We start from the raw sequence: 16,192 nt of genomic DNA on the forward strand, positions 1-16,192 counted from the left end.
TCAATTCCAGAATGACTACATCAAGAGTCACCCGTGTGGTACCCATGCAACAGTTGCCAAACTCCAAGTGGGCCCCAGAGTTCACCCAGATGTACAACTTATCTTTAAGCTACAAAGATCAGTTCCCCTGCAGAAAATGGCTGCTTTGGAAAGTGAACTTTATGACATTATATCCTACTGAGGTCCTTCCTCTCCCCAAACCCCACTGTCTCCCAGGTTCCACCCCCCAATCCCCAGGAATTTTCCAACTCAGAGTGGACAGCCCTATGCCTGTGAAGGATGATATTGGATTTATATCCCGTTCTATACTTTAAATCTCAGAGTCTCAGAGCAGTCACAATATCCTTTACTTTCTCCCCACCCCCACAACAGACACCCTCTGAGTAAGTGGGGCTGAGAGAGCTCTTACAGCAGCTGCCCTTTCAAGGAAAACTCCTGCAAGAGCTATGGCTGACCCAAGGGCATTCCAGCAGCTGCAAGTGGAGGAATGGGTAATCAAACCCGGTTCTCCCAGAAAAGAGTCTACACACTTAACCACTACACCAAACTGGCTCTCTGTGGGTACCATGGTCCCCACTAACAATTTTCTTAGTACCTGCCATCTGATTTTAGAAAGTGGTGGGACCTAGTGGAGCTTTTGCCTAGCAGGGCTTCTTATTGGCCACTGGAGATCTGATTGGCAATGCAGATTTAAAAACAAAACAAGCTTTGGCAGCAGCTACCATCACAACACAAGGGTCTTCACTGCATAAATGAAGGTAAGCAAGCAAGAAAATGGTTTTAAACAATACGCTCATTTTAAAAGGCATCCTGTTAAGCAGAGCTTCTGTCTAAAATATTGAAGAGATACTGTCAGACTTATGCATAATCTCACTTCCTGACATTTTTTTGTTGTCTCCACCTCCTTTGGCAGGTGCCCGTAGGCTCAAAAAGGTTGGGGACCCTTGGACTGCATTCTGTGTCTGCAACTTATATTTCTTTATTCTTTGTCCTAGTTTTTCTCCTTGACTATGGAACCCATCTGGTAATGCCTAAAAGCCTTCTTTCTGCTTTCCCTCTAGATTCCCATGTTGTGGAACTAACTAAAGCTAAGCTTTAAAGAACATGGCATCCTGTCTCTATTTCTATTCATCACAAACTGTCCAATAAAACGCAAAACAGAAACTGTTAGCAATTAGAAATTATTACAAAATACATATAACCTATAGAACAAAAAATAATGCCCTACTTAAGATAAGCTTAGGGCTGCTTCCCAGAAAGAACTGCCTATTTACACTATGTGTGATTACCAAGCCCACTGGCTATGTATTTGGGCCTAAGAGCTTTTTTACTCCCTTGATTTCATTTTTTTATTGTACTGAACAATAAAGATACAAACATATCTGAGCCCTGGTGCAGTGCCATACATTGCTGGTTGACTGTATTTGGCTTGGTAAGTTATAAGCTGTACAACCCTGTCAGACTGGTTTCTGATCTGATTAGGCTACCTTGGGACAAGCAAAGTGAAGCAATTAAGTAACAATAAAAGGCACACAACAGCTGTAAGAGGTGCACATGACAGCCGCTTTTTGTTTCGCCTACCTTGCAGTCTCCTGTCGCAAGGCATTTAGAAATGTGTCTGGATGGAACAGTTCTGAGAGGTCAAGGATATCTGAGAGCAAGGTCTGATTTTCTGCTTTAGTAACCCAGTTCTGTAAAAGAAGAAAAGCTTTGTTCATCAGCTGGGAAAACCGCCTATTTTTGTTCGTTGCAAATTCACTGCTGGCTGGAACGCATTTATACACACATTTATACACACATGAAGATTGATGGCAATTACTGGGCAATTGTGTGCAAGGCTAGAGCCTCGGAGGCAAACGGTGAAAGTGTGGTTCTGCATGTTTAGTGAAGTTTTTGGAAGATTTTATTTTCATTTTCTTGGGGGGGGGGAGCTGAATAATAAATTCCACGGTGGAACCCATCTAGCGTTCTCAAGTTGATAAGATGCTTTAGTTTTCAAAAGCATCACAAGATCTCACATGTATTAATTTAGTTCACAGTGTGGTTGTTGAAAATTTATTTGTTTTGCAGCTCCTGGAGTTACGTTCAAGTTCAACCCTATCACGACAGAGATGACGCTGACTGGGAAATCTGAGATGGAGGAGAGCACTATTCAGCTCTTAGTTGATCCGAATTCAGCTTGCGTTACAGGATTCAGTGCTGAGCTTGGGGGCAGTGCTGGATCCCACTCGACTAAAAGAAATGCAAATAGAACAAGGTCTGAGTCCAGTGAAGTCTGCATGCACACAAAATTCTGTACCCAGAATTAAACTTGGTTGGTCTTAAAGGTGCCACTGGACTGAAACTTTGTTCTATTGCTTCAGATCAGCACGATCACCCATCAGAAATACAAGTAAGTGCACTTGTGAAATTAAAAGGCAGCACTAGGGGTGTGCATTCGGATATCCCTGAGGTGAAATGAAACCTGAAACTAGGGTTGGCTCGAGGACACCCAAAGAACATTCCCAGAAGCCAGGATCATTTATCACCCAGAATTTCTGGAACGTACTGTGGACAAAGTAGGCACTGGGAAGGAGGGAGAAGCAGCACAGCCCTCAGCTGTTCCACAGCGCACTATCCCTTTAAACTTTAAAGGGCCATCATTTGCAATGAGAAACCAGGCCTCTGAACTCCAGGTCTACTCCCACAAAATAATGGCTATTTAAAATTTAAAGGGCAGGTGCATTCTTGGACAACTGGGGGATAATTTAAAAGGGCAGTAAATTTGGCTTCCATATTTGGAAGCCGGTCTACCGCCTATTGAAAAATGAGTGGTAGATTTTGCCTCCAGTGCCCAGCAGCCAGGTATACTACCCATTATTTGGAGCACTCCCCAGCTGTTCAGCTGCACATCTGTCCTTTAAACTTTAATGGGCCATTATTTCAATGGTGGCAGAGCTGGCCTCCAGAGTTCAGTCTTCCCACTGAAAATCAGCTCTTTAAACTTTAAAAGGAGGAAACACTGTACAACTGCTGGAGACAGAGCACATTTCCTATCTCTCCCTCCCTCCGTCTGCATTCTTGATGACTCAGGGTGAGGCTAAGTGCTTGGGTTTTTTTTTTAACTGAATGAGTTTCAAATGCCAAAATTCCCAAACATGAACTATGCCTGAAAACAATTCCAAAAACTGAAGCAAGTCCCATGAAATTTCAGCATAATGAAATTGTGGGTTTTTTTTAAAAAAAAATTATGTAAAATTAAAGCTATTTTTTTTTACATGTACACCTTACAGCACTTAAGATTTCTTAAAAGTCTATGGAAGGTAGATTGCTAAATTTGAATATTCTGGGGTGTTTTGTTTTTTTTACACAGTTACTAAAATTTGCCATTGATTTCTTCTCTTTAGAAAACTTACATCTGTGGTTTAACTGAATTCACAGCACTGAAAAAAAAGTCTTCATTTGCTTTTCTGTGGTGATTTTAAATGTCTTGTATCAGAAGAGACATGAGAGAATATTGACAAATCAATTGTTTCCTTTGTATATGGGTTTTGACAATATGAATGCAAAAAAAATCTTCGTTTACAGTGCAGCAAAAATGTCTGGTTTTATGAAAGTTATTTACTGTACATAACCAGCAGTAAAGAGCTGTGAACTACTGTACACATTTAAAGTGGCCACTTAGGCTTACTTGTATAGGTCATAATCAATGTAGATATTGTTTCTTGATATAAAGTACCTTACTTATTCATCTCCGCTATGAATGCACAAGTATGCCATTTCTTGTTTCTTTTTGTATATTTTTGTGAAGATTTTTTTTTCATTTTCACTGCTGCTGTTCCCTATTAAATTCTTCTATGACATTTCTATAACTTTTCTACACAACACATGTATAATTAACATTGACAACTGTGTAGATTAATGGAACAAATGTGGTGCGTGGAAACAGAGAATGGCATGAAAATTTGTATGAGATCGCTTCCTATGTTGAAATGTAAAGTGAGAAATTCAGCAGCATCCTTAACACCTTCTCACACTAACATCACAGTACATGCAGCAAATACCTCTACTAATATTTGGCATGGAATGTGAAAGGTGGGTAAATTATGTTAACTACACACAAAATATCTGTAGCTGCTTAACCATGAGATCTGTGCTGTGAAATAAAATGACTGCAGAGACAGAGCTTTCATAAATGCAATCAAAACACACAGTATTAAAAACTAATATTCTGGGGGACAGTTCCCAGCAGTGTAGTACCATTCGCATAAACACTAAGATGCCCATCAACCAAAAGTCCCCCAGGCAGCATATAAGCACGCAAATATTGTGCTTTAAAATCCAGAAAGTGAAATTTACTCATGACCATGCATCACGGGGAATAATCAAATAGTTTTTAAAAAATGCAATCTCCACTTATGAATTAAAATGCAGTTAATGTATTTTGTGAAATTCATATGCATTCAAAACATGGCGAGTAGGATCAGATGTTCAAAGAAGCCCTGATGGCTATTAGCACAGAATATGGGGGAGGAAAGGAAAGTATAGCTAAAACGAGGAGGAGGAGAGTTTGCCTAAGCAGATGACTGAAGAGATCAGCAGATCATACATAATGTTAAGAGATCATACTTAATGCAAAGCAGTACTGCAAAACTAAGAAGGGAAAATCTGTTCCTTTTCTGTGAATTTCCATTCTTGGTTGTTCTGGATTGAGGAAGCCTGCCCTGTTAGGAGAGGCATCTCCCATGCCTACGGGAAGGGCTATTGAGCTTTGATAATCAAACATTTATCAGAGGAAGAGGAGGAGAAAGAAGAAGACTGCAGATTTATACCCCGCCCTTCTCTCTGAATCAGAGACTCAGAGCAGCTTAGAATCTCCTATGTCTTCTCCTCCCACAATAGACACCCTGTGGGGCTGAGAGAGCTCTTACAGAAGCTGCCCTTTCAAGGACAACTGCTGTGATAGTGATTACCATTTTCACACAAAGCTTACCTCGCAGTCACAATCCTGCTCCCTCCACAGAGTCTGTCGGATTTCCCACCATCTGCACCTGAGTTACAGGAAGTGCCGCAGCTTTTTCGTAGCAAACGTAAACTGGGTTTTAGCGGTTTACGTTTGCTACACAAAAGCTGCGGCACTTCCTCTAACTTCGGCGCAGATGGTGGGAAATCCGACCAGAAGCTGCGGAGGGAACAGGATTGTGACTGCGAGGTAAGCTGTGTGCAAAAACGGTCTATGTCTAACCTAAGGCCATTCCAGCAGCTGTAAGTGGAGGAGTGGGGAATCAAACCCAGTTCTCCCAGATAAGGGTCCACTCACTTAACCACTACACCAAATTGGCTCTCTAAAACACTAAGGAGACTGAAGGTCATCACCCTGCCCCTGACCTCCTGTGCAGGCTATCACTGAGGAAATCAGCTCAAATGTGGGAAGGCAGCCCTGAAACTGAAAATTCATGGTACAACAATATGCCCTGCTGATATGCAGGAAAACTATACTGGACTGATGAAACTACCCCTCCCTATCAGGTCTTCTTCCTCATTTTTGCATACAAAATTCCCAAGATCTGATGAGATCAGGCTAGCCTGGACCATCCAGGCCACAAAAAGTAGTATAGTCCACAGTCTCCTTTCTGTTATAAGGGTTTCTAAACTATTCCATTATAGTATAGCCTGATAAACTTTATAAAAATGCTTTCCGGGACAATTCTGCTCTATACAATTTAGGGAATGACAGAAACCTATTGTAAAAAACCTTGCTGCCAAATGCTGCATCAGTTGAGGCAACAACATCTATATGGTAACGATGTTGTGAAGGTATGCAGTGCATACTCTGCACAGATTTTCAAGTGGATACCCACTGACATTGTGCAGCAATTACCCTTTAGAGATTCCACACCCCAGGCCTGCTATGTGGTAACTATGTGGCCCACAATCTGTACCTCCCAAGGAGTCATCCTTAAAGGATACAAAGACTCAGACTTTTTAGTATCCTTTGTTCCTATACAAGCTGTGTGTCTTTTTAATGTCTAAAGAATGTCATTCCTGCTCCAATGTGGGAGATACATTAGAAAAGAGGGAGAGTAAAACAATTTCCTCTGCCCTATGGAACACCAAATTAACTTGGTGGATGAATGCAGGATCAGACTGAAGGACCACTTTGTCATTATGAAAGACAGAGAAGTCCTTATTCAAGGAGAGCAGATTCGGTGATCAGATGTATGAACTCTAGATGTAGATGGAGGGGGGAGGGGACACAAATTCCTACTTTGTGTATTACTCCAGAAATGTGAAAAGATGAAGTGCATATTATGCACAGTCCGTCACAACTTTAGTGATTACCAAGCTACCCATGAATCAATAATGTAGCACTGAGCCACAATCAACTCATGACAATTCCATCCTCAGGGTATTCAGGGTAAGAGATGGGCAGAATTGATTGCCATTGTCTTCCTCTGCATGGCAACCCCTGTGTTCTTTGGTGATCTCCCACCTATCCAAGTACTAACAGTGGCTGACCATGCTTAGCTTCCCAGGTCTGACAAACTTGAACTAAGCTGGGCTATTCTCTCTCTCTCTCTTCTTTCTCTCTTGTGAGGTTAATAGAAATGGACCTAAATTCTGCCTTCTCCTTATGCCTTTACATGCATTCATTCTTTCTCCTGTAGTATTTTATTTCAAACAAAGCTCTGCTGAAAAGTCTCAAGTTGTTTCTTACCTGCCTTTTTCTGCGGTTTGCAAGTAATTATCTATTTGGCTCCAGGCTTTCAGCTTGTTGACCTCTTCAGCAAAGAGATGCAGGTGTCACTGATGGAGGCAAAATTGGTACCCATCCCATGCAGCCAGTCTCTTGTCTTTAAACATCTCCTCATCTGGTGCCAGATAGAACTAGAACTTTTTTCAGCTTGTGTTACCAGAAACCTTGTCCTGAAGGCTCTGGTTACTACTCTTGTTCCATTTCACACATGGGCTGGCCCAACAAGTCAGGAAACTTCATCATACATACATCTCTCTCCTGCAAAATACTGCTGATCTCCTGGCACTGAATCATAGTTGGAGCTGCTGAAACTATAATACCACTAAATAAACTGTAATTTGTTTTTGCTGTCACCGTGTCAAAATACATCACTATGCCCTTTCTCCCAACCACAGTCATTTAATCAGGTGACCTTTAAATATGTCACAACAAAGATTATGAATGCTCATCCCAGACAATTAAGACTGAGTTGGATTATTTTCTTTCTTTCAATATTCATTAGCAATGTATTGGCCAATGCTGCATGCTTTTGATGATTTAACAGTTTTTCGTACAGCAGTAATCTCACTCCCATTAGAAGGATGGGAGTTTGCAAACTGTTCACTTATCCAAATGTCATGGAATTATTTTGCAGTTTGTGTTTAATAAATTCACTTTAGTTGCATCTTCAAATAAATATTTAACTCCAACTCTTTATGAAAGTTATGAGCAAGCACTTGCATTCAATCAAATTCTAAGAAACTACAGCGGCTAACAATCACATTTTGTCTTCATTGACGTCAAAAATAATTATTTGGTAATTTATGTTTTCATAAATTCAAAGAGCTTAGCTAGGAAGTTGATAGCAGAAAGCACAGTCTTATATACTGATGCCAAGAACAAAGAAGAAGATTTTTGGGTTTATATCCCGCCCTATACTCTGAATCTCAAAGTCTCAGAGCGGTCACAATCTCCTCTACCTTCCCCCCCACAACAAACACCCTGTGAGGTAGGTGGGGCTGAGAGTGCTTTTATAGCAGCTGCCCTTTTCAAGGACAGCTTCTATGAAAGCTATGGCTGACCCAAGGCCATCTCAGCAGGTGCAAGTGGAGGAGTGGGGAATCAAACCCAGTTCTCCCAGATAGGAGTCCGTGCACTTATCCACTACACCAAACTGGCTCTCAGTTTGGTGTAGTGAGTCCTTGGTTTTGTCTCATGTTACTCTTTTTCTGATTGTTTGACCATTCATTGCTAGTTACAAGTAAGAATTCGGGGGGGGGGGGGCGGGGTAGGTAGGAAAAAGTTTTGATGAGCATTCATAATCTTTTGTTGTGACATATTTAAAGGTCACCTGATTAAATTACTGTGGTTGGGAGAAAGGGTTGGGACAAAGAGATTTAACCTCATCCCAAGTGCTCCTACTGATGGTCCTGGGTCAAGGATTTCCCCCACACCCTTTGTGACATAGCTTTACAGCACAGAGGGTTTTTTCTGAGGGTGGGGGCAGGAACCTGATGTCCTTGTGGCACAGTAAGAAGGAGTGTGACCACAGTGATTCCCTATATTTCTTTAATGATGTTTCTTTGTCAGGACTAGAGATGAGCCAATGCTGTACATGCAACGGGACTACAGTCTTGTATATGACAAGCATGTGACTGAAGGAAGGAGGGTTGCAGATAGGAGAGTTGTGTATGAAACCTTTCTCCTACCTCCCCTGCCCCCCCCCCCAATTCTTACTTGTAACTAGCAATGAATGGTCAAACAATCAGAAAAAGAGTAACATGAGACAAAACCAAGAACTCAAACTAGGCAGGCTTGTCTCAGGATTTAAAGCTCATGCTCCCTTTCCTGGTTGGCCATTGGTTCAACAGCTCTGATTTCTAAGTGCTGGATGATTTTGGAGAGCTGGCCATGTTTGGAAGGGCTGGGATGGGAGCAAAAACAACCAACCGAGCAAAAACACACCAAAAAACAAATGCTGTGTTTTCAGGCAATGGCTTAAGGCGTAACCTTTTGTAGCCAAAGATATCCAATTCTCTGCTGGTGCAGCTTGCATCTTGCAGTCAGTGAGCCAACCCAGTTGCAGTCAATGAGCCAACTGTTTGACGCACTGCTTCCCTGCCTCTGAACACTTTGGATGTATCCATGCTGCTTTCTGCTGCCCTTCTCCTCCACCCATCTGCCCCCAGGGACACGGGCATCTCCCTCGAGTAAACAAAAACATTCAGTTTAAGGACTGTTTTGTCCAAAAACAACCACAAGCTGATTTGTTATTTACGTCACCATCCTAAGTAGAGTTAGATTCTTCTAAATCAACTGAACTCTGACCCTTTTATAGACAATGAATAATTTGGCTCTCTCATCCTGTAGTGCCAGTGGCTATCATACAAGGGCTTTTGTGTGTAAACAAGGATGTCTACCTGGCAACTATGTGATGAATTTCTCAGCATCTGCTACACTAACACCAATTAGGAGATAGTAGACCTGTCTAATGAACTCTGAAAGCAACCTGCATCCTGTGAATACCTAAACTCAGCAAAAGCTCCTGATAGAACTTGTTTGATGACTAACAGACAAGGATGGCTTTAGAAGTCAGGAAAAAAATCCCTCCCCTAGTGCCAAGAAGTTTTAACCTGCCTAAGAGTTGGATCATGGGTGGCAAAGCTAGGCAAAGCGTGAGACAGGCAACCGGGAAATGAGGACAGGGTGAAGGAGAATCCAAATGAAAAAGTCAGCAGAAAAACAGGTTTCCTACCTGTAACTGATGATCTTCGAGTGGTCATCTGTGCAGTCACACTGATGGGATATAGGCGCCCGCGCCGATCTCGATCGGTATTCTTGAAAGCTGCGGATTTCCGCGCCCCAGGCCCAGTGTGCATGCGCAGAAGCCCCACCGCGCATGCTCACAGGGACCGGAGCGGACATCCCGCCAGTTCCTTCTGACCGCTGCGTAAGCCCTTAGAGATGGACCGGCAGCGGAGGGGAAGGAGGGCGGGTAGTGTGACTGCACAGATGACCACTCGAAGATCATCAGTTACAGGTAGGAAACCTGTTTATCTTCTTCGTGGTCTCTGTGCATCACACTGATGGGAGATTAGCAAGCCAGAGTCCTACCTGGAGGAGGGTGCAACGGTCCATCAGCGAGAAACCTCTTGAAGCACCGCACGGCCCACTGATACACGTCTACGCCAGTCCAGGTCCAACGCATAATGGCTCACAAACGTATGCGAGGAGGACCAAGTGGCAGCATCACAAATGTCTTTCAGTGGTATTCCTCTCATAAAGGCTGCCGAGGTCGCTAGGGCTCTAGTGGAATGAGCTCTAACCTGTCTTGGCAGGGGTTGTTTGTTCAACAGGTAGCACAGTTTTATAGTCTCAGTTATCCACTTCGAGATCCGCTGTGGCGAAACTCTCACACCTTGCGACGTTGTGGAATATGAGACAAAGAGTCTAGGGTCCTTACGTTCAGGCCTTACTCTATGTAAGTAAAACGAGAGTGCCCTCTTTACATCTAGTGTATGGAGTCTCCTTTCCGACTCCGTACTTGGATTAGGAAAGTACGTGGGTAGGTAAATTTCCGCGTTCAGGTGAAAGGCGGAGGTTACTTTCGGGAGAAAGGTTATATCAGGGCGTAGCCCCACTCCCTCCGCGCTGAATCTCAAATATGGGTCGTCGCAGCGCAGCGCTGCCAGTTCACCGACCCTGCGAGCAGAGGTAACGGCCACTAAGAAGGCTGTCTTCCAGGATAGTAATTGCAAGGAACATGTCGCCATAGGCTCGAAGGGTTTCCCTGTTAAAGCCCGCAACACTGCTGGGAGGTCCCAAGCAGGAGCAGGGACTCGTACCGCGGGGTACAATCTTGCCAGGCCCTTTAAGAACTGTTTCGTATCAGGGTGTGAGAACACCGAGTGGCCTTCAAGTTGCTCATGATTAGCCGATATGGCGGCTAAGTACACTCTCACAGATGACACTGTCAGTCCCTTGTCAAGGAGTGAGAGTAGAAAGTCTAGTATTAGTGGGAGACCTGCAGTCTTGGGTTCCCTGTTAGTTCTAATCACAAATTGGCTAAACCTCGCCCATTTATATCCATACGATTTCCTAGTGGATGATTTTCTACTGTTTAGCATGACATCCAGGGCTCTATCAGATAACCTTGTCACACCAGTCTCCACGCCGTGAGTTTCAAGTGAGGCACGTCGTGGTGAATCACTCGTCCCTCGTGTGATAGCAGAAGGTCTGAGTTCGTTGGAAAGTGGTGGAACATTCCGCCGGACAGCTTCAGTATCGGGGAGAACCATTGTTGTCTGGGCCACCATGGTGTGATGAGGATCCCCTTGGGGCGTTCGAATTGAATCTTGTGAACCACCCTTGTGATTAGTGGGATCGGTGGGAAGAGGTACACATGTAAGCGAGCCCATGGGATCAGTAACCCGTCTCCTAACGATAGAGGGTCCGCACCCCCTCTGCAGCAAAATTTGGCGCATTTCGAGGTGTTGCGTGTGGCGAAGACATCCACTTCCGGTGTGCCCCACTTCTGGAATACCGGTTGGAGGAACTCCCAATTGAGTTCCCACTCGTGGAGTGAGGCCCCTCCTCGACTGAGGTAATCTGCACAGGCATTCAGATTGCCCGGTAAGTGCGTGGCTACTAGGGTAGCGTCCGATTCTCTGCAGATTTCCCAAATCTTTAGTGCTAGAAGGCATAACTTTCGTGAGACTGTACCGCCCTGCCTGTTCACGTAAGATAGGGCTGTGGTGTTGTCTGTCAAGATCGCTACTGTTTTCCCCACAATTAGGTGTCTGAATGAGAGAATGGCATGATGTATGGCCAGCAGCTCCAGGAAATTGATGTGGTAGCGCAGAAGATTCTGAGGCCATCTGCCCCCCACACACATGCCTTCTGCGTGTGCTCCCCAGCCCCATAAGGATGCATCCGTCGTTATGGTCAACGTAGGGGTCTGTCTGTGGAACGGGGCCCCTTGGAGGAGGTTGTGCTCCTCCTGCCACCAGGATAGGGTCCAGACTACCGTCGCAGGGACAGTCAGTTGGCGCGAGGGGAGATCTGTCTGACAGTTGAACACGCGCAGGAACCACAACTGTAGTATTCGCATGTGGAACCTGGCGAATTTCAACACTGCTGTTGTCGCTGCCATCAGTCCCAGGAGGCGTTGGACTTGGAACGCTGTGACTGTAGGGTTGGTTAGGAATACATGAATCAGAGACCTGATGTCCTCCGCCCTTTGTGTCGGGAGGAATGCCTTGCAGGTTTGTGAGTCCAGAATGGCCCCTATGAACCGTACCCTCTGAGAGGGCTGCAGTGCCGATTTCTTTAGGTTGACCTGTAAGCCTAAGTTTCGCAGAAGGGTTAAGGTGACCTCTATATGCTGTAGTAATAGAGGTTGTGAGCTTGCCACCAGCAGCCAATCGTCTATGTAAGGAAAGATAGTGATTCCTTGTAGACGTAGATGGGCTGCCACCACCACCATAGTTTTTGTAAACACTCTCGGTGCCGTGGAGAGGCCAAAGGGCAAAGCTTTGTATTGGTAGTGGGAGTCTCCAATTGCAAACCTGAGAAACTTCCTGCAGTCCTGATGTATCGTTACATGAAAGTAGGCGTCTTGCAGGTCTAGCGTGGCCATCCAATCGCCTTGGTTCAGGAGGGGTAGGATGTTTTGCAGAGAGACCATTCTGAATTTTTGGTTTGGAATGAACTGGTTCAGGCCTCGTAGGTCCATAATGGGTCGAAGGCCTCCATCCTTTTTGGGAATGGTAAAATATCGGGAGTAGAAGCCTTGTCCCATCTGGTTGGTTGGTACCCGTTCTATTGCGTCTTTTAGGAGAAGGGATTGAACCTCTGTCCTTAGTGTGGGGGATACCCTGGTGTGGATGACTGTGGGAACTGTCGGGTTTTCTCTGAATTCTATTTGATAACCCATCCGGATTATCGACAACACCCATTTGTCCGTAGTGATTGTGGACCATGCCCGGTAATATGGGAAAAGTCTGGTACGGTCCGGGTCCAAAGGGGAGGGGGTAAAACGGGGGGAAGGGCAGTCAAAGACCCTGTTTAGACGGTCTATTCCCTTTTTGTCTGGATTGCTGTGACGGAGTAGGTGAGTACTTCGTTTTGGGGTTGTACGGAGGTTTGGAGTAAGATGTGGAGCCTTTGGGCCTCCATTGTTGTTCTGCGGGTTGCTTGGAGAACGGCTTCTTACTCCACGGTTTGTTCCAGGAACGTCTGCTTTGGGTCCTAGATGAGATGGGAACCCCCAAATTGCGAGATGTTTTAATGTTTTTATCCATCTCCTGTAGTGTGGCATCTGTAGTGGAGCTGAATAATCCACTTCCATCGAATGGGAGATCTTCGATGCAGGATTGAGTATCCGGCTGGAGCGCTGTAGATCTCAGCCAAGAGTGACGTCTTAAGGTGATCGCTGAGGTAAGTGTCTTTGCTGCAATGTCACCTGTGTGTTTTGCCGAATTGATTTGTTGTTTTGCTAATGCAATGCCTTCCCTTTGTATCTTCTTCATTGCCTGTTTAGTTTGTTCGGACAGGTCTGGTAGAGCCGATAATTGGTCCCATAGGGCGTATTGGTAACGGCCCATACACGCTCCATAATTTGCAACTTTTATTCCTAACGAACCTGCTGTGTAGAACCTTCTGCCCAGGTTATCTAGCTTTTTTCCCTCTTTGTCTGGGGGAGCAGCGTGTGTCTTTCTGGCCTTCGAGGATGACGCTACTACTACCGAGTTTGGTTTCGGGTGTGTAAATAAAAACTCTGCTGTGGACTCCTGGACTCGGTACATATGGTCCAGCCTTCGGGAGCTTATCGGTGTTGAAGCTGGTTTGTCCCACGACGATTTTGTGGTGTGGAGCATGACTGTTGTAAGCGGTAAAGCGACGGCCGTCGAGGTGTCTAGCTGGACGACATCGAACACGTTGTCGGTAACTACCGGCTCCGGCTGGACCGTCGGTAGCGACAGGGTGTGTGCCATCCGTTTAATTAGGTCCCCGTACGATTTTAGGTCCTCGGATGGGGATATGGGGAGTTCCTCGCCCACCTTACTCGATGGTGCCGGTTCCTCTGGGGAGGAAATGTCTTGGACTTCCCGGGGGGAGCCTTCCTCCGATCTGGGGGAGCCTTCTATGGACTCCGAGTGCTCCGAAGAATGTCTGGGCGTCTCCGACGCTCTCGGCGACTCAGGGGTCTTCCGGCTCTCCGAACTCCGCCGTCGAGGGGAAGTTTTCTGTGTCTTTGGCGGTGTGTCAGGTGGTTTGGACACCGACGCCGACGCTGTGTGTCTTGGTCGGTAAGATGTCCGGGATCTGACCGAGGCTTCGGACTGCTGGTCCCAATCTAGGTGTCTAGGTGGGAACCAGGGAAACATGGAGGGCATAGGGCAAGACCCATATAGGTATTGCCATTGCCTCTGATCCCACGACATTGGGGGCGGTGGTTTCCGAGGAGAGCGATCTCTGTTGCGAGAGCTTTCCTCTGAATCTCGGGATCGATGTCGGCCCCGAGGGCTACGCCGAGGGCTGCTTGAGTCGTCGCGCCTGGGATCTTTCCTAGGCGTGGTGGATCGATCCTTCTTGGGGCTTCGGGTTCGCCGCTCGTCAGGGCTGACCGACGGGTCTCGGGCCGGTGTTCGGGGCTGAGCAGTGTCCTCTACAGTATGTATTTCTAGTGGACTGCCCTCCGCTCCCGACCGTTGCGACAGATCGAAGTCGCGGTCCGAATCCGAAGAGATGGCGATTTGCGTCGACATCGATGCCAGTGTCGGGGGGCTTGGACGGCGGCGAGGGGAAGCGAACAGCTTCAACGGCGGTACTCTCGCTGCCGATTCCGACGGCGACGTCGGGAGCGAAGTCGCGGACGATCGATGTTTGTCCGACTTTTTCCTCTTCTTCGCTTCCGACTGGAGTCCCTTCTCCTCCCTTAGCCGTTTTGCAGGAGTGGAGGAGGCGGACTTTGATGCCGAGCCCGTTTTTGTGGGGCGATCGGCGTCGGGGGCACTCTTGTCGGTGCCGAGCGATTCTGATGTCGACGGCTTGTGCGACGGCGCCGACATTTTCTTAGGCGACAGAGCTTTCTCCATCAGTGCCGCCGCCAAACGGCCCGCGCGGTTTTTCTTCGTCTGGCGGGAAAACTTCGCGCAGTGAGCACACGCGTCAGGGATGTGTGCTTCTCCTAGGCAAAAAAGGCAAAGAACGTGCCCGTCTGTGGGAGCGATTTTGCTGCCGCAGTTCTTGCACCGTTTGAAAAATCCCCACCGTTGTTCCATGCGGGGGGGGGGGGGGGAAAGGGCGGGAAGAGAGATTTGAGGAGAAAGTCCCGAAAAGATTTAGTCTTCCCGCTCCCTAGTCTTTACAAAGACTGTTGTGTGGTCCAAGCCAAAACAAAATTTGTCAAAATCCAAAAGAAAAACAACTTCCAAGAAAGGATTCCACCGACCGTGGCGAGAGATCGACTGATCCAAGCGGCGGTCAGAAGAGAACTGGCGGGATGTCCGCTCCGGTCCCTGTGAGCATGCGCGGTGGGGCTTCTGCGCATGCACACTGGGCCTGGGGCGCGGAAATCCGCAGCTTTCAAGAATACCGATCGAGATCGGCGCGGGCGCCTATATCCCATCAGTGTGATGCACAGAGACCACGAAGAAGATCAGAGGCTGGAGTGGTACTGAAGCATGCAATTCCCAACTATGGTTGCAGAGAAGAACAGATAATGCTGGCAGGTGTCATGAGCCCTGACGAGGACGAGCTGAAAGGGTTAACAGACCTGGAAGAGTTGCCAGCCAGTTGCTCAGCTGAACAAACAGCAGCTGGCCCATCAATCACTCTCCAGGCACCAGTGTCAGCTGTTGACGATCAATCTCCTCCAAGCTCTCCTCCTCCCATCTCAAGAGTTTGAGGAAGGCTCCGGAAAGAGCCTTCAGAGTGAAGACATGAGGCACGCTGATGCTTCATATCTCTCAGCCCTGAGCTCTAGCAGAGTCACTGCCACCCAGGGAGCAGGCTAATTGAGACTCTCATATAGCTCCCACCCAGGATCTGGTAACCTTGTGGAAGCAACAAGTCTGTTCTCTGGCTTGCATCCACGCGCCTTCCTGATCCTGACCTGTTTGATTTCCTTGGCACCCTGACCTTTTGGCTTTTGGACATTGACTTCTGATTCCAGTTTGTGATTCTGCATTGACTTGGCTCCTGCTTGACTTCCTGGACTTTGACCTTGGACTGGCTTTGGACTTCTGCCTGCCTGCACCCTGAGAACATGACAGCAGGTCAGAAACACGGGAGCAGAGAAAGAAAGTCAGATGCCTGGATGGCAGAAGCTGACACAAACCAGGAGCTAAGGTCTCAAGAGAAGATAGACACAGCAAGTAGGAGAGTTCTAGGAACAGAGCCCCAGGATAAGCAATGAGGACTTCTGAGCACACAAAGCCTCCCGGGTTTTCTTGGGGCTTTATAGCTAGTTTC

At 46.5% G+C, this 16,192-nt stretch overlaps 1 protein-coding gene across 1 annotated transcript in view; it reads right to left on the reverse strand.

Annotated features, from left to right (window-relative positions):
* DYNC2H1 (dynein cytoplasmic 2 heavy chain 1) overlaps positions 1-16,192 on the reverse strand; it is a 230,035-nt gene that overhangs the window by 18,164 nt on the left and 195,679 nt on the right. The window contains exon 86 of the mRNA XM_060234883.1: positions 1,582-1,691. Coding sequence (XP_060090866.1) covers positions 1,582-1,691 — 110 coding nt within the window. The remainder of the gene's footprint in view (positions 1-1,581; positions 1,692-16,192) is intronic.

Source organism: Heteronotia binoei, chromosome 3 (assembly GCF_032191835.1).
Source record: "Heteronotia binoei isolate CCM8104 ecotype False Entrance Well chromosome 3, APGP_CSIRO_Hbin_v1, whole genome shotgun sequence".
Classification (NCBI taxonomy): Eukaryota; Metazoa; Chordata; class Lepidosauria; order Squamata; family Gekkonidae; genus Heteronotia; species Heteronotia binoei.